At 32.5% G+C, this 21587-nt stretch overlaps 7 protein-coding genes across 7 annotated transcripts; 5 read left to right on the forward strand and 2 right to left on the reverse strand.

Moving 5' to 3' along the window:
* Positions 1 to 470: 470 nt before the first annotated feature.
* On the forward strand, positions 471 to 2585 carry RGC1 (Rgc1p; the record flags this gene model as incomplete). The annotated part of the gene is made up of 1 exon (XM_041548191.1): positions 471 to 2585. One exon carries the CDS (start codon positions 471 to 473, stop codon positions 2583 to 2585), a length of 2115 nt encoding a protein of 704 aa, XP_041404125.1.
* Positions 2586 to 2868: 283 nt separating this feature from the next.
* Positions 2869 to 3702, forward strand: RRG8 (Rrg8p; the record flags this gene model as incomplete). The annotated part of the gene is made up of 1 exon (XM_041548192.1): positions 2869 to 3702. The coding sequence occupies one exon, from the start codon at positions 2869 to 2871 to the stop codon at positions 3700 to 3702; it is 834 nt and encodes a 277-aa protein (XP_041404126.1).
* Positions 3703 to 4895: 1193 nt separating this feature from the next.
* Positions 4896 to 12404, forward strand: HOB2 (Hob2p; the record flags this gene model as incomplete). Its single annotated transcript, XM_041548193.1, has 1 exon — positions 4896 to 12404. One exon carries the CDS (start codon positions 4896 to 4898, stop codon positions 12402 to 12404), a length of 7509 nt encoding a protein of 2502 aa, XP_041404127.1.
* A 482-nt stretch (positions 12405 to 12886) lies between these two features.
* On the forward strand, positions 12887 to 14107 carry MRI1 (S-methyl-5-thioribose-1-phosphate isomerase MRI1; the record flags this gene model as incomplete). Its single annotated transcript, XM_041548194.1, has 1 exon — positions 12887 to 14107. One exon carries the CDS (start codon positions 12887 to 12889, stop codon positions 14105 to 14107), a length of 1221 nt encoding a protein of 406 aa, XP_041404128.1.
* A 1433-nt stretch (positions 14108 to 15540) lies between these two features.
* Positions 15541 to 16959, forward strand: CLB2 (B-type cyclin CLB2; the record flags this gene model as incomplete). The annotated part of the gene is made up of 1 exon (XM_041548195.1): positions 15541 to 16959. The coding sequence occupies one exon, from the start codon at positions 15541 to 15543 to the stop codon at positions 16957 to 16959; it is 1419 nt and encodes a 472-aa protein (XP_041404129.1).
* Positions 16960 to 17543: 584 nt separating this feature from the next.
* CLB5 (B-type cyclin CLB5) lies at positions 17544 to 18740 on the reverse strand (the record flags this gene model as incomplete). Its single annotated transcript, XM_041548196.1, has 1 exon — positions 17544 to 18740. The coding sequence occupies one exon, from the start codon at positions 18738 to 18740 to the stop codon at positions 17544 to 17546; it is 1197 nt and encodes a 398-aa protein (XP_041404130.1).
* Positions 18741 to 19766: 1026 nt separating this feature from the next.
* YLH47 (Ylh47p) lies at positions 19767 to 21098 on the reverse strand (the record flags this gene model as incomplete). The annotated part of the gene is made up of 1 exon (XM_041548197.1): positions 19767 to 21098. One exon carries the CDS (start codon positions 21096 to 21098, stop codon positions 19767 to 19769), a length of 1332 nt encoding a protein of 443 aa, XP_041404131.1.
* Positions 21099 to 21587: the final 489 nt, after the last annotated feature.

The following is a 21587-nucleotide window of genomic DNA, read 5'->3' on the forward strand; positions in this document are numbered from 1 at the left end:
TACTTTTATGTCCTGTTTCGCTATCAAAACAAAACGTCTATATATCTGTAAACGTATATATATGCTACTTATTTTTCTTTTATATAACCCAAAGTAATAGGAAAGATTGTTTACTTCTTTTGCAACTTCTCAAAGGAGTTTCCTTTACCCATTAGAATTGGTTCTGTCATCTGTAGATATAAATATATCTTTACCTTCGCTTCTTAGTTACTACGCGTCGTTCTGAGTCCCTACTTTCCCCCACAATTGAAAATTGACACATTGCCAAGGAATCTTAAACAATGGGAAGTAGTAGAGATGGGCAAATATAAGATCCAGTTATGATAGGTTCAATTGTAGTGTGGCGTGGGCTGATGTTGTAATACTTAGGGGAGTAAATTTTTTTTTTACCCACTTCTTAAGTTTGAGGGAAGGAAAAAGGGAACATGCTGAGTAATGACATCATATATAAGCCAAAATGTTAAAATATAATGGTCATTCAATCATATTTTCTTTCTAATTTTATGTATAAAATCATCGAAATTGTCAAAACAGTAATACATATGTTCCATTCTGAAATGAATACAAATAACTCTATGCCTTACTTCGTACCCGTTCCTCCAGAAGAAAAATATTCCATAGGAATTGATACAATATACGTTGCTGAACATCCTACCAGATTAATGGAAGATCGTTTCCAAAAATGGCATGACATTGTCACTGGATTGACTGTATATTTAAGGGAAGTAGCATATACCCATGAACAAAATGCTCGCATGAATCTTCGTTTACAAGAACGTGCTGTTAACTTACGTTGTTTAACCGATCTTAATGACCAAACGAATACAATATATGAACCGATTGAGGTCAATCATCCAAAGAAAAGGTCACAGAATGTACCTATTATTCAACAAAAACAAAACCAATATCAAGAAAAAATTCTTCCTGATCCTGTTTATATGGTTGAAAGTAGAAGAGGTTCAGCACTATCAGGGTTCATGGAATTTGGTACCGGATCTATTCAAGATTTACAAGTTGTATTAAAAAAATATCACAGCTCTGTATCTAATCATGAATATAAAATATCTAAAGAAATTTTACAATGTGTTGTTCCTAATATAGAAGCTCTAGCAAAAGAACTCAGGAAATACCGTAAAGAGATTAAATTATTATCTGGAGACTTTAAGACAAATTTAGAGGAACATAGAGCAACTCTAAAAAAATCTGTAAACAGGTACAATGAAATGTGTAAGAATGATTTTACTTGCAATGATCCATGTGCTGACCCTTTTCTCTTAAGAAAACAACTAAGTACAAGATATATTGAACATCGTTCTGAAGAAAGACATCTCAGAGAAGCATATATCAATTTACAAGAAACCGCTATGAAACTTGAAAAAACAATTGTCATCAAAATTCAATATGCTTTGGAAAGGTATTGTAACTTGATTGAAGCTGAAGCAAGGTTGATTTTGAAGAATTTATGCCATGAATTGAAACAAGGTATCCTTGATAGAAAACCGTTGGAAGAATGGGACCATTTTGTAGAAAACCATCCATCGGCATTGTTACCTTTAAAATCTGGAATAAATGTCGATCAACTTCGTGGATATTACAGTACACATCTCTTGAGAAATATGGTCTTGGTATACCCACAATCGAAAAATATTAAGAATGGATATCTTTTGTCAAAAATGTCTGCGAACAAAAGTATCCACACCCAATATCGTAAATCTCTATTTGTTATTACCGCAAGATTTATCCATGAATTTCCAATAGACCATACTAAGCAGCACCATTCTACTGCTCCGAAATATAGTTTCCCATTAGATAGTTGTAAATTAGAATCATATACAGCAGGTAAATTCATTTTGACAACTGATACTGTGTATTGTTTGAAACATAATGCTAACCGTGAACAGTATAGCAGATATAAGGGTTTGCTAATGTCAACGTTATTTGGCAATCAGACAGCCTCAGTAGTTAAAAAAGAGGAATACACAAGAGTATACACACCAACTGAACCAAAGAATATATCCTTTAAATTACCTGATTCGAATATGACCAGTGAAGATGCATTAAAAAGATGGATTAATACAATCAAGAGGTTGACATCATTTAGGAATGTTACATCCAGAGTAGCGTACCTCACTGAGCGAATGGATGATATCCAACAAGCGTACGATCGAACTGTTGATAATGCAGGATTAGTTAGGATGAATAACTATATCATCAGCGAAATTGCATCTGGTGAACAACCAGAAGGGGAAAGACAAGGTGATGATGATAATAATCTTTCCGATTACATGGTGGATCCACTTGTTAGCCCCAATGGTCCCGGAGGTGAGGCCACAACATCGTACATTGAAAGTACCACAAACGTCAAGAATAGTTCGTCTTCGTTATCAACCTCTTCTCTTTCGTCTGGAACTAATTTGATGGATATGTCCAACCGGGAAGGTTCATTTGTTCAACCTGTTCAAACTATTGTTTATGAAAGCAGCAAACATGATACTAGGAACATAATCAATAAAATAAAGGAACAGGCTCATTCAAAAACTAATAAAGATTTTAAAATCAAATTGACCAAATCAATCTACTCTTAAGATCTTTATGATGTGGTATATATTTATCTGTTTCACACTTTTGTATTATTAAATAAATTAACATTATTATTCTTATATTCACTAAACAGTTCTCTCTATTTTCATTTGATCTCCATTATGTGAGCGCCAGTCGGTGGACAAAAATTTGATATTTTAATTTTAGTAGAAAGACAGAGAATATATATACACATAAATATCGAGAAAAGTTTTAAATCTAAAAGAGGGACTAATAACTACCCCATTGATAACTATAACTTTCACAATTTTGTTATACATTTTATAAATGCCATTTGATACTACCATTCTCAAGTCATTACAAATATCCAAAGTGGGAAAGAAATTACCGCAACCGTTACCGTTAAGAACGTCACCGTTGTTCACCCATTTTGAAAGATGGGCTGGTAAGACACGAAAGTTGTTATTAAAGGAGCCCAATCATGTGTCTATGTTGAAATCTTTCAACTTCAGATTGAATGATAATCCTTTTGCTCATATATTGAGTTCTCCTTCAAGATTAGACAGGATCGGTAAAGTAAAATTACCGAAACAATTATTGATTCAAGTTAAAAGTGAGATTAAGGATAAATATCCTAGCATTTCATTAAATACAGTGGTAGATAACTCTATAAGGGATACTACATCAAAACATTCATACATTTTAAATAAGATGAATTTACTTGAAAAAAATTTAAGGAATATCAAGAGTATTCTCCCACTGCATGTATTATCGGATGCTGACATCGGTAAGAAAATTCCACATATCCAATTTGAAAAGGACAAATTATTAGAAGAACATTTGAGTAAATTAAAAGAACTTCTTTGGGATCAATTAAGTAAATTACCATTAACTGAAAAGCCTATTACAGATATGTCATCATCATCATCACAAATCATAGTAACTTATGATAAATCAAATTCAGATACATTGAAATTGAATATTATAAAGGACGAATCAATGAATATAAACAAATACATTATTACGTTTAACTTGGCACCAATCAATGAACCAAAATTTGATGAATTATTTGCTCATGGATCTAAGAAATTGAATCTAGATCAAAGAAATCATGCCGAATTGATCTTACGTATCTACAGAACTCTGATGTTAATAACCTAACTTAAGCTAACTCTGATGCTGACATAAACTTAAACAATCAATGGTGGACCAGGGCGCAGTTCCCGACTTTGGTAGAACCGAGCCAACTCATTGACTTGTTTGCGATCTCTCTTCTCTTATCTCACCACTACATTACATCGGTTACTGTCACTCAGTCATTTGATTCAACCAACACGGCCAACGCAGCAGGGATTCTGTCGGCTTATATCCGCGTAAATTTTTTTCCCTCAAATTACTGGAAAGAGATTGATGGACAAAGAAGAGAGAAGAAAGAGTGAATTTTTGAATGTATTTAATATCACGATTATCATTTTTTCACTTTCAATCTCTGATGATGTCGTTGTTGCTACTGTAGTTTCTTAGGTCCCATGGTCCGATTTGGTTATAACATCACCAATGAGTTCCTGAAAACCATATATATATGTATATATTCCTCATCTCTAAATACACAACAGACTCAATATTCATCATTATATTTTATATTCACACAATAACAACATTCTCATCGGGTAGCCGTGTTACTTGCGGAGCCATTCTAGTAATGTTCCACCCCCTCCCCACGATACATCAACAAACACAGCAAACAAGAAAACCCTTCAATACTTATTATTTTCTTTGCATCTCTTTCTCCCTCTTGATCGTCCTTACTGAATTACGAAGGCTAAAACTTATATAAATAGTAATGCTACACTTCATCTACTTGTTCAATTAACATATCCAAAGAAGACCCTCACAGAAATATCTACATATATATATATATATATATATATATGCAACTTAGAGATTTTGCATTTTTTCTGCGCGGAGATTAGGGTTTTTGAATTTTTACTACATATTGCATTACTTAATTTGGTACAAGAATCTCATTGAAATATACCAATTACCTAATACATTCAAAGGGATTAAGAAGTTAAACGCATATCAACACCTACATATGTTATAGACATCTGTATTTAGGGAATTAGACACTATAAGAGACTCTGCCATAAAACACCAATAAAGATTCCATTACTCGTTCTTTTGCTCAATTAATTTAAGGGTTTTATTGTATTATATTATATTTATTCAAATTATCATCACATATACCAACCCCTCCACAGTTTAATCCTATTATATTTAAGATCTGAGTTAATCATTATCTGCATTTAATATTCATAATACCCAACTTTTATTTCTTTATATTACAGTTTTCGATGCTTGAAGAACTTTGGATACAACTTTTCCAATCTTTTAAGATTGTCATAATACTATTGATTTGTTACATTCTACTTCAAAAGTTAATAAACGCAATAATACTTGGATTCGTACGATGGAAACAAATAAAAGTAAAACGTTTCTATTTTAGATTTTTATTAGGCACAACAATATATGGTATTAGAATCACCACAGAGAGATTTGATTTAAAGATAGCAAGAGTATACTTAAAGATCGGTTGGAAACCTTCTATTAATTTCCACGGAATAGATCTGTTGATATTTGATGACCAAGATATTGACTCAAAGGAAACACTCCGGTCGCCTAATGATACTAGAAATAGTTATTTTGATGCAATTAATGAAACGTTCAATTTTAGAGTCCATAAACGATATTTAATTTGGGTTCGAGGATTATTGTCCCTCAATACATTTGTACGATCGGCAAAGATTAAAGGACCTCATGGCCTGTCTACGTCCTTCAATCTTTGTACGTTAACAATTATTCATAAAGAAGATGATAGATTCGTTATGGAATATTTCCTTCATGGGTTATCAAATACAAAGACATACGAAACTGTCAATTATGTTGGATTTCATCTCAGCTTTAAGATGTCTAAGACTGCAGTCGAAAAGGATGATTACGTAAAATTGTCTATCAGTGAATGGCATACTTCTTTGAAAATTGGTGATGCCCATATCAAAATTGATAAACATATGTCAGCTAAAGAGATTAACGAAGATATACAAAAAGAAAATTTTAATTATAAACAAATGAAAAAATTAATACATATGAGAGCTTCGAAAATTGTCAAATCGTTAAAAAACCCTCTAAGAAGCCTTAATGTTCTGGATGTTAAGGTCGAAAATTTAAGAATTACATGTAAACGAATTGCTTCTGTGAACATTTCTAGTATTCAGTTATACTTAGAAGCAGTTAATGTAGCAAATTATGATACCGCATTAGATATTCTTCCCCCAAATAAACATATGTGGGGAGATTATGAGATTGCCATTTCTGCAAACTCAATCTTATTCAAAGTTGATGAATTATCAACATTTAGAATTCCATTGGTTAACATTATTATTACCACTAATATTATCTTACATTATGCAGAAGATTTCCCTTTCAATCAAACAAGTCTTTCAGTTACGTCTAACATCGTTAATCCATCTATATTTTCGACTATATCTGAAATTACGAAAGTCCTGAAATCTTTGAATTCAAATAAACCTAACACAACGTTGGTTACAAAACATGATAACGAACAAATTCCTAATCCATATATTGAGTACTTAATTGCCATATCAAAAGATTTAACAAATCTTCCTAATGTCATCTTTGAATTTAATATCGCAAATTTCACGTCAACTTTTCAAATATCTGATAATGAGAATATAATTTTAAAAGTATTAAATGCACAATCACTCCTGGGTCGTTGTCACACAACAAATGTAAAAGTGAAAGATTTGGTATCTTTAGAAGGTGATCCTATGCCTAGTGTTAAATTTCATGGAAAATCTTCATTCTCAAACTTTGTTAAAATTGTTGGAACTGAGTTTTCGTATCTAAAATTGTCCCATAATCAACTTGGTGAAGCGGTTAGCATTCCGATATGTGGATTTGAAAGACTAGATATATTCTTAGACGAATTTTCAAGAACAAAAATGGCCACCCAATGTACTCTAAGACATGCATATCTAACATTCGATGATAAAGTTGTGTTAGAAAGACTCCACTCATCTTCAACTGCGTTATTACAGATGATATCAGAACACAAGAAGAACATTACAATAAAAGATGGAACATTAAGTAGTTCGTTTATGTCAAGGAGTAACATAGAATTTGCTATACGATTCAGGATGAAAGATTTAATTCTGTCGGCAGTCATTGCATCTTACATTCCTGAACTTTTGGATCCTTTGGGCACAGATAATTTTAATCTCAGTGATATAGACAGAGGTATGAGAATTATTATCAAAGAATCAATCTTTAAAATAACCAACACAGTTAAAACTGTAGAAATTAATGATGCCTCAGTATATCGTGTTATGGATAGTAAGTCCGCACAGGCTGTCTCAGATTCTATAGTAAATTTTACCAATTTGAATATAGTCAGAAACATAAACGGCAGTACAACGTTTAACTTACCAGCAATTCGATTTAAACTTGATATTACATTAGTTTGGCTTTTTTTTTATCTTAGAAGTATCTATCAAAAGTATATGCCTAAGAGAGTCGGCCACCCAACTTCCAAACATGGTGATACAAGGCTACGCAAACTCAATAGGATAGAAAAGATATTAGAGTCGACAACAATAAACATTGATAAAATTCTCATCCAAATTACTTTACCTGAAGATGTTCCAGTTCTACTTGTTATAGAAAACATACTTTATTCCAAGGAAAACACAACACTGTACACAAGCTCATTGAACATGATGGTCCAGTCAGTTTATGTGGCCGAGTCAAGAGTTTTCTTCAATTTAATGGATATGTATGATTTAAAGATGAATATTAGCAGTATTTTAGATTCCGGTATAATTGAGCTCGAGACTTCTTCTATCATCTTACATACAGAATACCATTTTAAGTTTTATATGGTTCTGGACAATGTTATTACAGCGTATAAATCATTCAAACAACTTAGAACTGCATTTTCTGACCTGAATATATTTAATAGAGTTTACCCGTCAATGCAGTATCCCGCACAGATTCCTCATATAAGGTTAATTTCTGACAGTGTATATATCAACGTTGAGGAAGATCTTTTTGAACAAGAATTAGGATTAATTTTGAAAGTAGGTATCCTGGAACAAAGGGAAAGATTAGCAAAATTAAGAACACTAGATGAAGAAATAGAAAAATTACAATTACAGATGAATAACAACGATAATCCAGATAAAAAGATAAACATTAATATGGGGAACGCAATTAGTACCTATAGGAGAAAATTAAATGAAAATTTCTCAACTTCATGGATATCTAGAATAAGGAAGGCAAGACTTGCGTTCCATGGATTACCTAACACCGTTCAAGAAATTGAAATTTTGAATTTCAGTTATCAATTCTTTTCCCAAAAGGAAAATAATACAGTAGCTAGCTTAGTAATAAAAGACTTAGATGCTAAAATCCATCCTCCTTCGTTTGAGGTGAACAATTATGACGATTTTATCTACACATATGGTAAAGGTGTTCCGAGAGGAAAATCATACACTTTACTTATTCTTACTGGTATAGATTTTAAAACCTCTCTATGGGAATTAAAATTGAGAGATTATCCAATCCCGGTGTTATCTCTTCCAGATACACACACAACTGGTGATATTGTGTTTGCTGAAAAGATGCCGGAACAACACAAAGGACTTCATACAATATTCGTACCATTCGTCCCGAGTACAGCCTCACAGAAATATTCTGCTGTTAATTCAATATACTGTTCTAACATTGTTCGTACAATGAACTCTGTTAAAACGTACTTCAATATCAAGACATTTGTGGAATCTCCATCACCGACACATATCACATGGGGTAAATCACTCCAACCTGGTTTTGAATCATTTATGCTTTGGTTTGACTACTTAACTAAACCAAGACTGGACCCTTCTGCAAAACTTGGGTTTTGGGATAAATTTAGATTCCTTTTCCACGGTGAATGGACATATAATTTTTCCAAAGATAGTGACCTTAATATTAATATTAAAGGTGCACATGATCCGTATAAGATTGTTGACGATGGAGCTGGGTTGACTTTTTGTTGGACAGGTGGTACTTCACTGAAAATTCACAATTCTCCTGATCCTAAGGAATTTTTAAAATTCCAATCCAAAAGTTTTAAACTTGGTGTAAGGGATTTCACAGTAGCCAATAAATTTGAAAAAATATTTATGCAATTGGATGGGGATGTTACTTGGAAGATGGGTTTATTATTTGAAAGTGGTAATTTTTCGAATCCTGGAGATGCTCCGCGTGTTCCACCAAGTGTGCCTCATTACAATGTGCAGTTAGTGAATCCTGAAGAAGTTCATGATATTCCGAATTATGACTCTTATGAAGGTTTTAGGAGCAATTTTATTCACATGGCTATTGGGGTTTATTCCTCAGGTAAAGATGCTTCTAACCATATCTACCTTGGTCCAGTCTCGGTTGGCCACTTTTTGACGTGGTGGAAATTATTCAATACGTACACATCAGGCCCTATCAGACAGGGTCCATTATTTTCTGCATTGGTTCAGAATAAAACTAAATTCACGAGGTCTCTGTTTAGTTTCAAATACCAACTACACCTGGAACCATTGACTGTTTCTCATATATATAGACACTTTACTCCCCATGAATTATCTGATAAAGACGAGAAAACTGTTTTTACAGGTGTTAAAGCAAGAATAAACTCTTTGAAAATTGACTTACATCAAAAAAGAATAAAATTAACCCACAGAAACGAAAAACTTAACAAGTCTAAACCTGTTTGGAAATTCAGAATGTTTACTGGGGAAATTGATTGTACTGAAGTAGATCTAAGAATGATTTCTGCTACATTTGATCAGACGGACTTAAAAGAAGCAATTTCGAAATCGGCGACAACCGGTCTTTCGATAGACGAAGAGGCTTTTAGACAAAACGATTGGTTCAACTACGAAGATTATTTGGACCTTGACCAGCTCTCATTGAAATCCACCATTCCAACTAGGTTTGATGCAATCCCTGTATTGTTTTCACCAAAAGTATCCTATTTCAGGAAATTGAACGACGATGGCTATCCAGTAAACTTTCCGTTTGGAGATGAACAGTCGCATGATTGTATGATAGGTAAAAACCATCCTGAGAAGGCGCAAGCAGTACTTGCTCAAAATAGAAAAAAGGAAATTGAAAGTCAGATCAGGAGTTTGGAACTATCTTTAAGTAATCTTGGATCTGTTCATGGTTCCAGTGTGGAAAAGAATAAAAATGTCGAAAAATTGAAAAAACAGTTACACGAGTTAGAACATCGCTTACACATAATTCATGATATTCTAAATGACTTACGTTTATCTGAAGTTGTAAGCCACACATATGATAGTGATTCTGCAGAGAGTTCATTGAGCAGTTCTGTCAGTACCGATAGTAACTCAACCAAAGATGAACAAAAACCGGTAAGCCTGGATCTCCTTAGAACAAATACAATCGACTCATTTATTTCAATGAGAAGAGCATCAACTGTCCAAATCCAATCTACTTATGATAACAGATTCATGGTTCATAATATACAATTGAAAGTCGATAAAACAATAAGAGATCTTTTGTTAGAATATGCGTCGAAAGTTTTCGAGAGGAGGACGGTTAGTTATGCTATTACTTATAATTCAATTAAAATATTTAAGGAGCTTTTGAGCAATGTATTGACTACTGTTAAAACTCATCTTGGTGATATGGGAATATTTGATGATGAAGAAACAATATCCAATAGAGAATTTATTAAAAGGTTTGATGAATTAGTTAAAGATGTACCAGATGATCGTTTTGAAGCAACAGATCGTTATCTTTTCAGATTAATATCTCCACAAATACAAATTACATCCGAACTAGAACCGAATACCACTGTTCTTGTATCTGCTCGTGACATTGAAGTTGGAATAATTGATATCAATCAAGTCATGAGGAAATCTGGAAAAATGTTAGCTATGGATCTAAATACTGCGGTTGAAACTCGTTATTGTGCCATCGCAAAGGATCTTCAACTAATAACTTTGTACAAAGAAAAACTACTTAACTCAGAAACAAGATTTTTCCATAAAAATGGTTATGGTATGGATGCATGGTCTGATTTCTGGCCTCCATGGATTCCACTAGAAGTTTGTTACGATGGGTCACTACTTTCTGATCATATATTTTTAAAGAGAAGATCAATGTTTTTGACGTTTACGCAACCTAACTCTCTATATTTTGGGGACGAAGATATATCAACTTTATCGAAGGATTCAAAGTTCAGAATAGGGTTCCCTGGTTTAGTTCTGACCTCAAATTCAGAACAGTACTGTTCTGTATACTCAATAATTCAAGATTTATTAACGTTCAGTTCAGAGTATGACGAAAAAGTAGAAAAGCTTTCAAAGCTTTTATTAGCTGAGGAAATTAGAAACAATTTAGAAAAACTAGACGTATCAGTACTTGCTGATTTACAGAGACAGATAAAGGAATTGTATTACACAAGAGCCTTCCTAAAACAGTATAAACCAAAAACATACGCAAGGGTGGCTGATCAAATGAAAGAACAAGGTCATATGACTGCTTTGAAATTAACAGTATTAATGACAGCTATTAAGAAAAATTATGATACGATGTGTGGTAAAAAGAGTTCAACAAATGGTCAGAAGTTAACATGGGTTGTGGGTACAGACGAATTGATCTGGAAGTTATTTGATGACCAAAGTAAGCCATTTATTACTATTGGGTTAAGTCCATCTACATTCACAAGAACTGAGACATCTGATGGTGTAAATAGTAATAAGGTTAGCATCAATGCATTGAATTGTTTCAATCAGCAAGGAAATCCGGTGTTTTCACAGTTGTTAGCGCCTTTTAAGGAGAATAATCTATATGATGAATCGATACCTATGATTGAAGTATTTTGGATCCAACGTCCACCAATTGGTGGTATATCAAGTCTCGAGGAATTAGTTGTTAAACTACAACCAATTATTTTTAAAATGGACAACAACACTGCAAATAGTATTATGGAATATTTATTCCCCAAAGTTGACTCAAATGATAGTGATAAAGCCTCACATAGCAATGAACATTCACCCTCAACCATGGGGACAAATATCGTTTCTCCAAGATCTAGTGACAGTTTCAGTAATATATCAGGTGTTACTTCTGTGAATAAAGAGCTAGTTTCGTGGGATCTAGGTAGCACTACCAATAATAGTACCAGAAGTCAACACAATCATCTTAAAATATTAAATAATCCGAAGACTAGTACAAGCTCCATTTTTAAACCCCACGAATATAATATTGATGAAATGTTAAAGCGTTCAGGAACGTATTTCAATGTTAAATTTATCAAAATAGAAAAAACAATAATGTCTGTTTCATACAAAGGTAGTCACCATTTACTAACAGATGTAAATCGTCTGAATGTTAGAGTTCCTGATTTAACATATAGGGATAAACTTTGGTCAAGGGATGAATTTATTGCATCTTTAAAACATGACATTATAAGAGTAGTTATGAGAAACATGGGTAATATTATTGGAAATAAATTTATATTGCATAAGAAAGAGGATAAATCAAAGATCACTGGTGATATGAACAGTATTATTGATGCGGAAGAAAGGGACTCAAATGTAACACCGACGCTATTTACAGAAGCCAACAGGTCAAATTATTCCATTTCTCTATCGAAAGGATCATCGTCTCATTCAAAAATTGTAAATTTCAAAAAATTGAGAGAGAGTATATCTCGTTCAAAATCCAATGAAGAAGAAGATCCAAACATTAAACCATTTTTTCCATCAAATAATTCCTAATGAGGACTATCGGCTAAAAACTTAATGGACTATCCAAACTATTTCTCTGTCTTTTTTTTTTCCAGAGAAGTGTATTATCACATTGATATTATATAAAATTATTATATTTATAGAAAACAATAAAAGCACAATTATATATTATTTTGAATTATTTGAATGATAGTTACAATGATTACTTGTTTGACACCAGAACGTTTGAATGCCTGTTTGACGTTTTTACAACCAAATATTTCGTATTATTTAGTTGTTATTACACTGACACCTGAGTATTTTGTTAAACTAATTAATTTTTCGAAATATTCGAATATCTCCCCTCCATAAGCGATGAGCCAATGAAGAATTTCAATTTCAGTGAAATGTACGCTAAAGTAATGTCATAAAACAATATTAAGGTATTGGAATTTAATCATTTCATTTGTGTTAAAATATATAGTTATATATAAAACTTCATAAATATCTATTTACCATACTTTGCAAAAAAAATGTCTTTGGAATCAATCAAATTTGACAAAGCAGATAAAGACAATCTAAGTGTCGAAATCTTAGATCAACTTCTATTGCCATATGTTACCAAATACATCTCAATCGACAACATTGACGATGGATTTTCCACTATTAAAAACATGCAAGTTAGAGGTGCCCCGGCTATTGCGATGGTCGGTACATTATCAGTTTTATTAGAGATTCAACTCCTTAACTCTAAGGAATACACGTCAAGTCAATCGTACTACGACCTATCAAACTGGCTACATACTAAAAATCAATTGAAGAAAAGGTTAGAATATTTATTAAGTAGTAGACCAACTGCTGTCAACTTAGGAAATGCTCTAAATGATATTACAAATATATTAGAACAGTCTCAAGATATTATTACTTTGAAAGATGATGTTTATCAATATACATGTCAGTTATTAGGAAATGATCTAAAGGACAATATAACAATGGGCAATAACGGTGCAAGAAATCTTTTATCATTATTAGAAAAGGAAGACTTCCACTCTAACTTTGGTGTATTAACAATTTGCAACACTGGATCGCTAGCTACAGCAGGTTATGGTACAGCACTAGGTGTTATCAGATCATTATGGGAAGATAGTCAGAAGAAAAGTGCTGAAAATAAAAATGATTGTGCTAAGATGACACATGTTTTCCCATTAGAAACTAGACCGTACAACCAAGGTTCCCGTCTTACTGCATATGAACTAGTGCACGATAAGATCCCAGCAACTTTGATCCCCGATAGCTCGATTGCTTACAAGATTGCAAGCAGCCCATTACCAATCAAAGCAGCATTTGTTGGTGCTGATAGAATTGTTCGTAATGGTGACACTGCTAATAAAATTGGAACATTCCAATTAGCTGTTATTTGTAAACAATTTGGAATTAAGTTCTTTGTTGTTGCTCCAAAGACTACAATTGACAATAAGACACTAAATGGTGATGGCATTATTGTTGAAGAACGTAAAGCTGAAGAGTTCAAACTAGTTAGTGGTACTCTTGTTGATGTAAACAATTTCGAACCAGTTCTAGACCAAAACAATAAACCAATATCTGCTAAAGTTGGTATTGCACCTCCAGAGGTGAATGTGTGGAACCCATCATTTGATGTTACACCTCACGAGTTCATTGATGGTATTGTTACTGAAGTAGGTGTTTTTACAAAAAATCAAAATGGAAATTTTACTTTAGAAGAGTTATTCTAGATTTAAAAGAGAAGATAACGAAGATAGATATCAAAGTAACAGTAAATAGTGCTTCCACTACACCCAGGTATACGAAGTATGTGCGACAAGCTAGTAGAAACTTATATGAAACAGAGATACAGTATGATATCAATTATTCTGAGACTAAATATAGTTGAATTATCTTACAAGTAGGAGTTGGGAAAGCCTTCATCACTTTATTATTTGCATATTATATATATATGTATATGATATAATATGTTAATACTACCTGTGAGACCTAATTTCCTTGACAGAAGCCCTAAATCATGTGACACAAAACTTTTACTCCTCCATCCTCCAAAATCACGTCATCTTTAACGACCCACAAAGGGGGGGACATCAACAAACAAACCTTATCACTACACACGGAAATAAACACAAAGAATTAAAGTTAGTTCCTAATCAGGAAATACCTAAACAAACAGATCAGGAAATTGATCAACAAAACAAATTGTCAAAATTATGTTTCAAAGTGACGCAGAAACACAATAACTGTTTTAGGTCTACCGAAAGAGAAACAGAGTATTTACCATTATTCTTGTGATCTTCTACAATTTAATTGCATCGATGAAGGAGCAAGGAAGCAACTCAGCCAAAGAATGCTATTTTGGCTTTAATTGTTGTTATTGTTTTCACTTTTTATAGTAATTGAGGATCCCATCCCTGGGATTACTTGTATTTCTTGGATAAGTTTGTTATTATTATCATTTTCCCTTTAGCAAACGGGGAGGTGGTCTTGTATTTTTATAGAATAAAAATCATATAATTATTAAATAAGAATTTCTAGTATTTATTAAAACAGTTTTTAAAAACTTTTTGAATATATTTTATTTAAATAATTTTTTTTTGTTAGAGATCACGGACCTTTAGTTCTTTTTATTTAATACTTAAGAACACAAAACCCTTCAAACCATCCTCATCACATCAGAAGTCTATTCATCTTCGATTGTTGAACGTTAGAATCCATATAAATTCTCTCTAACTCCAGACTCTCCATTCTTTTTTCCTACTGTTTATAACCTTTTAATCTAATAAAACATTATAAGATTAAACCGTTTAACTCTGATCAACTACAATCTCATTCTCTGAAAACTATAAGATAAATTTCGTTCAACAAATTTTTAATCTATTTTCAAATATTCTCTCATAGCTCATTTAATTTCTTTAACTTCCCTCTTTTCACATCACTGCATTTCGTTTCATTCCAAATATATTGTTTGATTTTTCATTTTGCATATCTTTAAAATATATCATTTTTTATCATTCAATTTCAATTCATTTTAGTCATATTGCAAGAACCTAATTATTAATATCATTTTTCTTTTCTCTTTTGATTTCTCAATTCTTCGATCTAATAACTTCAATAATTTATTCTCCTTTTTTGATTATTACATTTCATTTTTGTTTCTATTATGTCATCTTCAGAAAACGTATCGACTAATAATAACAACAACAGTAACAACAACTCTAGAGTACCAAGGAATGCCCAAAGATTAGCTTTACATAATGTTACAAACACAACTTTGGCACAAGAGAATGTTCTTCAAAATTTAAAACCAAGCATCGTTTCAAAGAAAGAAATCCTAAAAGAATCTATAGATAGGTCAAACTTTGTTTCTAGTTCCTCGATTCCAAATTCACAATCCTCGAACACGTCTACATCCACAAATATAAAATCTTCGGAATTAAATATTAAACAAAACCCAATTAAGCAACCCAATTTAGATGATAAAGAAAATCTTGACCCTTATATAACGACAAGTAAAAGTTTACCATCCATCGAAGAGGAAAATGAAATCATCGATTCACAACATGTCCTTAGTGAGCAGCGATCGATTGTTGAGAAAAAAGATGTATCTACCACTAATTCAAAGGATTTGCAAGAGAAGATGAATGTAGGTAAAAAGAGACCGATTTCTACTGTAGTAGAACAAGAAGAACCTAAAAAATTCAAAGTATGCGATGAAAATGGTACTGAAGAATATGAGTGGGAAGATCTAGATGCCGAAGACGCCAATGACCCATTCATGGTTAGTGAATATGTCAACGATATCTTTGATTATTTACATCATCTAGAAGTTGTAACATTACCTAGGAAAGAAGACCTATATCAACATAGAAATATCAGACAAAATAGAGATATTTTGGTTAATTGGTTAGTCAAAATTCATAATAAGTTTGGTTTACTGCCAGAAACACTATATTTAGCAATTAATATCATGGACCGTTTCCTATGCAAAGAACTAGTTCAACTTGATAAATTACAATTAGTGGGTACATCGTGCCTATTCATTGCATCAAAATATGAAGAAGTTTATTCTCCAAGTATAAAACATTTTGCTTCTGAAACAGATGGTGCATGTACAGAAGAAGAAATAAAAGAAGGTGAAAATTTTATTCTGAAGACTTTAGATTTTGGTCTCAATTATCCAAATCCAATGAATTTCTTAAGAAGAATATCAAAAGCGGACGATTACGATATACAATCACGAACATTAGCTAAATTTCTTCTTGAGATATCATTAGTAGATTTTAGATTTATTGGTATATTACCTTCACTATGTGCCGCAGCTGCAATGTTTTTATCAAGAAAAATGTTAGGTAAAGGTAAGTGGGATGGGAATTTAATTCATTATTGTGGCGGTTATACAAAAACTCAATTAGCTCCAGTATGCCACATGGTCATGGACTATTTAGTTAGCCCTATTATTCACGATGAATTCCACAGAAAGTACCAATCTAGAAGATTTATGAAAGCATCCATAATATCGGTACAATGGGCTTTAAAAGTAAGGAAGAATGACTACGATATAATGACATTACATGAATAAATGCCTCTTTTTTCTGAGAAAAATAGGTCACAACATCTATTTGGAATACAAATGGTTTGGTGTTTTAGAGGTAATAGTATAGTATTTGAGTAACCAAATTCCACTCCTAATAAGCCTTGAGACCATTCCTTTTTCAGTTATTTTCCAAATTGATAGGTAATCATTGTAATACCCAAAGCATAAACATTAAAATGAAAGTTCATGATCTTTTATAATCGATATTTTGAATTGAAATTTTCTAACCACATCTCTTTTCTTTTCCTCTATGAACCCTTGATTCCATAGATAGTGATCAATTTCGAGAAAGAGAGGGACCTAAAGGTTTCTAACGACCCAACACAATACAACATAACTCACATTCCACTCAACCTTAATAGCTAATACTACGAATATATTTTTCGTATCTATAATATAAAGTCCAATAATGTATATTTAATTTAATAAAACTTAATTATTCGTAACTGAGCGATTTTTATGAAAGTAAGAATAGTTATATTATTTCTTTTTTACGTTTGATGTATATATATCATATAGATATTTATATGCACATAGATGAATGCTTTTAATTTGTTTGCTATTTAATGTTACAATGCGAATAAAGTAGAGAAGCTATGATCGACCTCCATAGTACAATATCTAAGTACAATGTCATGAATACCTTTTGGGTCACCTTCATTATATTTCATTTTTAAAGATGGCAATCTAGTCCGAGGCGTATCAATTTCATTAACCAATTGTTTACAAGCTGATTGGAACCTTATATCGTTTACCGGGTCAATACCTCCACTATAATGAATAAAATTATTGTCCCATGTTTTATCTTTTGAAGTGATTCTTCTAGCAATGAAAAATGCAATGGCGCTTATATAAGATGGTTTCTCACCAATAAAATTTGGACAACAAAAGGCAAATTCAAGTATATATTTTGAAATATTTCTTGTTTCAGTGTCGTATCCATCTGCCTTTGACAATCTTCTTAGGAAATTCATTGGATTAGGCCATGCCAATTCAAATTTTAATTTAGTTAACATATAAAGCTCCGCAGTCTTTATATCTTCTTTCGTAGCTGCTCCATCAGTAATATACGCGTATTCAGCCAACTTAGGCAAATGAATCTCTTCAAATTTTGCAGCAATGAATAATGATGTAACGGCTAATAATTGTAATTTATCTGTATTAACCTTATTAGCTGCCAGAAATCGATCCATAATATTTATGGCCAGATACAATGTTTCTGGAAAACATTGGAATTTTTCATGAACTTCTACTAGCCAATCAATCAGAATAGCCCTTACTGAAGATCTAATAGTATGTTTAGTTTCGGTTTTAACAGTGTAGTTACGCAAAGGTAACAATTCGGATTCACGTTTGTAAAAATATTCAAAAATATTATCAGAATATTCATAAACCATACTAGGATCATTTTTATCTTGTTCGTCTAATTTAAACCAAGGTGAGTCTTTCTGCAGAACGTCATTATTCTGATTCGTACTGATGATGATGTCGTCGTTATCATTATATATTCTTCTTTTTTTTGAAGTATTACGATCCAAATTGTCCAAATCCTTTCGTACTCTTGGCATTGGTTGGGTTGTGGGATTTGTACGACCATTATCCTTTTTGATTGCATTTATTCTTTTTGAATTAGCATTGACCTCTACAAGAGCACCTCTATCACTATATTTTTTTAAAGGTTTCAATTGTTTCCCTATAGGAATAGATTCCATTTGCGATAAACCTGTTTTATGCTGTATTTGAGATGATTCATCATTAGTATTCATCTTAAAAATCGGAATATATTGGTTAGAAGAAAAAAAATTGGATAGTTATAGTTATAGGTTTCGTATTCTATCTTAAAAACGGACCGTTTACAAATGCAATTGAGTGTGAATGTAATATTTCTCAGTAGCTAATTCTCTTATTGAAAACTAGGTGGTTCAACTATTACTTAACACCTTTTATGAAAAATCAAAAGACAGCAACAATAAAATGTTAGAGAAAAACCAAAATATTTTAAAGTACTATTCTTATATCACTTCACCAAAACTACAAACACTTTTAAATCAAAGTGTAAACCAAACCAAACCAAATCAAATCAATAGATAAAAAATGTTCGAATACAAATGATAAACCCTGTATGGATGTATCGTGTATCAATTCAACCTTACTGTAACACCTGTTTTATCTTCACGAACTCACGAACTCACGAACTCACTGAAATTACAAAACTTGTATAAGCTTATCTTATAAAATAAGTCTATCAATAGAAGGGAATCCCTACCGAAGTTGTTGACTGAAGATTATTTTCCTTGGTCATCGCCAAAAATATTTCAGTTCTTGGACTTATCTTTGTGACGCGTCTCTCTATGCTTGCCATACCCCGTTTACTGAACAAAGAAGAACGAACGCAAAAAACGCGGCGCGTCTCTCGCCATATTTAGAATTTACGCGTCGAACTATCTTCTACAACAGTATCCGTGGTATTTGATATAGCCAGAGAACGAGAGAAACAAGCAACTGAAATAAACACAAACATTAGCTGAATTCAACGTTCAAGAAGACCTAAGAGAGCCTCAAGAGGTCATTATCATCCCTATTCTTAGATTTCACGATATTTACAACGTGAACTATTTCGGTATTCATAATGTAGTGTATATATATATATATATAAGTAAGTAAATAAGTAAATAAGAAAATATAATGACAAGAAGGAATGGAAAAAATAAAACTGTAATATTGACAATGATTAGCGAGAAAAAGACAAACACTAACAAGCGTCTTGTTAGTGTTATTTATATTTACGTTTTTTATTTGCTTGATTTCTTCTCCTTTATTTCTTTATCCTTAGCCAACATCGACCTTACTGTTTCTGTGGCTTCTTCTTGAACTTTATCAATTGCATCTAAACTTAGACTATCCTTAACTTTCACAATAGAACCTTCTTCTTGTTCGACTTCTTCCTTCATAATCTCGTCCTGCTCCTTCAAGTGCACCAATTTCTGTTTGGCTGTGGCTTTGTCTTCCTTAACTACATTGACTTTCACCTCATGGTATAATTCATCTGGTATAGCACTCAAAACATCACACAACGAATCGTATAAGGATTTCTTCGAGGAAGCATCACCATAATTGTATGATGTTGCCAGAACCATTAACGTCGATGGAATTTTATCCTTGATTCTCATATTCAACCATAATTTTAAATTTTTCCTCAAAGCTGCATCTGTGGTATCCTTAATTCTAATACCTCTAGAGGCACAAGCACTACGTAATTCGTTGGAATTTAGTTGCTCTGTATCCTCATAATACAACGCAAAATCATCTTTTTTCAAATCTAATAATTTAAATCTGATTCTATATCTAAGCATAACATCCGTCCCAAAAGGTTGAATATTGATATATTTAGCCAACGCAATCAAATGTGGTCTACTCAAATTATCCAACACAGTATCATCACTAAATAATCTGGCAACTTCAATCAACTGACTACGAGATTCACTTTCACCTGTAGCTCTAACATGCTTATAGAATCTATTGAATAACATTTTTTGTTCTTCTGAGATACCTTGTGGTTTAAAATGTGATTTATTATCTTTAATAATACTTGTAACTAATTCTCTAGTCTTTCTTAAACTTGCTAATTTTGTTTCTTTGGAATGAGTAGATTCATATGTAGATGGTAACAAATTTGGGAAGATCTTTAATGCTAAAGGTAATAACAACTCAGCAAATGGAATCAATACAAAAGCAGCAAACGGTACTAATCTAACTACATCTTGCGTAGTTCTTTTCAATTGAATCATTTCTCTACGGGTTAGAGTATTACCCGCTGACATTTTCATCAGTAATCTCGATGATATCTTAATTTCAAACCCTAATAACTTAGTACCATCCCAGTAATGACTTGCTCCTTCTTTTATGACTGTCCATAATGGTTTCTTCACTTTAGGTTTAGCAATCACAGATTTGGAATCATTTTCTTTGGTAGAATTTAAACGAACAAATTGATACGATAAAGGTAACTTAACGGTATTGGATACACTGGAATTCAACCCTAGAACTCTGTGTGTACTCCAAAGGGCTCCATTATTATATTTAAATTCTCTTTTCAGAAGTACTTGGGATCTAGATTTCAACATGATCCCGGAATTATGAAATATTTCTGTTTTGAATGAATACACTGTATTAAAACAAGAAAATAGCAAATAAAGAAATGAAACCAGATAACCTTTCAATCGACAATACCTTGCTTGCTTATATAAAACATCAAGAATCGACGGTGAACATTGACGAAATTCAATAATGTTCACCGTTGTCAGACAATTTCGTTGAAATTAAGTGAAATTCTATTATTATTTACTTCTTACTTAGCTCATCTTGCTAATGTAAAGCCACCACCAGCCCACTTGATCAATATTTAAAACCGCACTTCCATTGGAGAGAAATTACCGTACAACCAGATAATCACGACTTGGTTATCCGAAACTTCATGATCCTTTTTCGCTCCTCGAGATGACAGCGAGAGACGGCCAAATTAGCGAGAAATGAAAGGACCAATCAGTAAGCGTAGACAGGTGAATTTGGAAGTGAAATTACAGCTAGAGAATGTGTGATTTTAAACTTAATAC

Source organism: Maudiozyma barnettii (genome assembly GCF_903064755.1).
Source record: "Maudiozyma barnettii strain CLIB 1767 genome assembly, contig: KABA2_01, whole genome shotgun sequence".
Taxonomy (NCBI): Eukaryota; Fungi; Ascomycota; class Saccharomycetes; order Saccharomycetales; family Saccharomycetaceae; genus Maudiozyma; species Maudiozyma barnettii.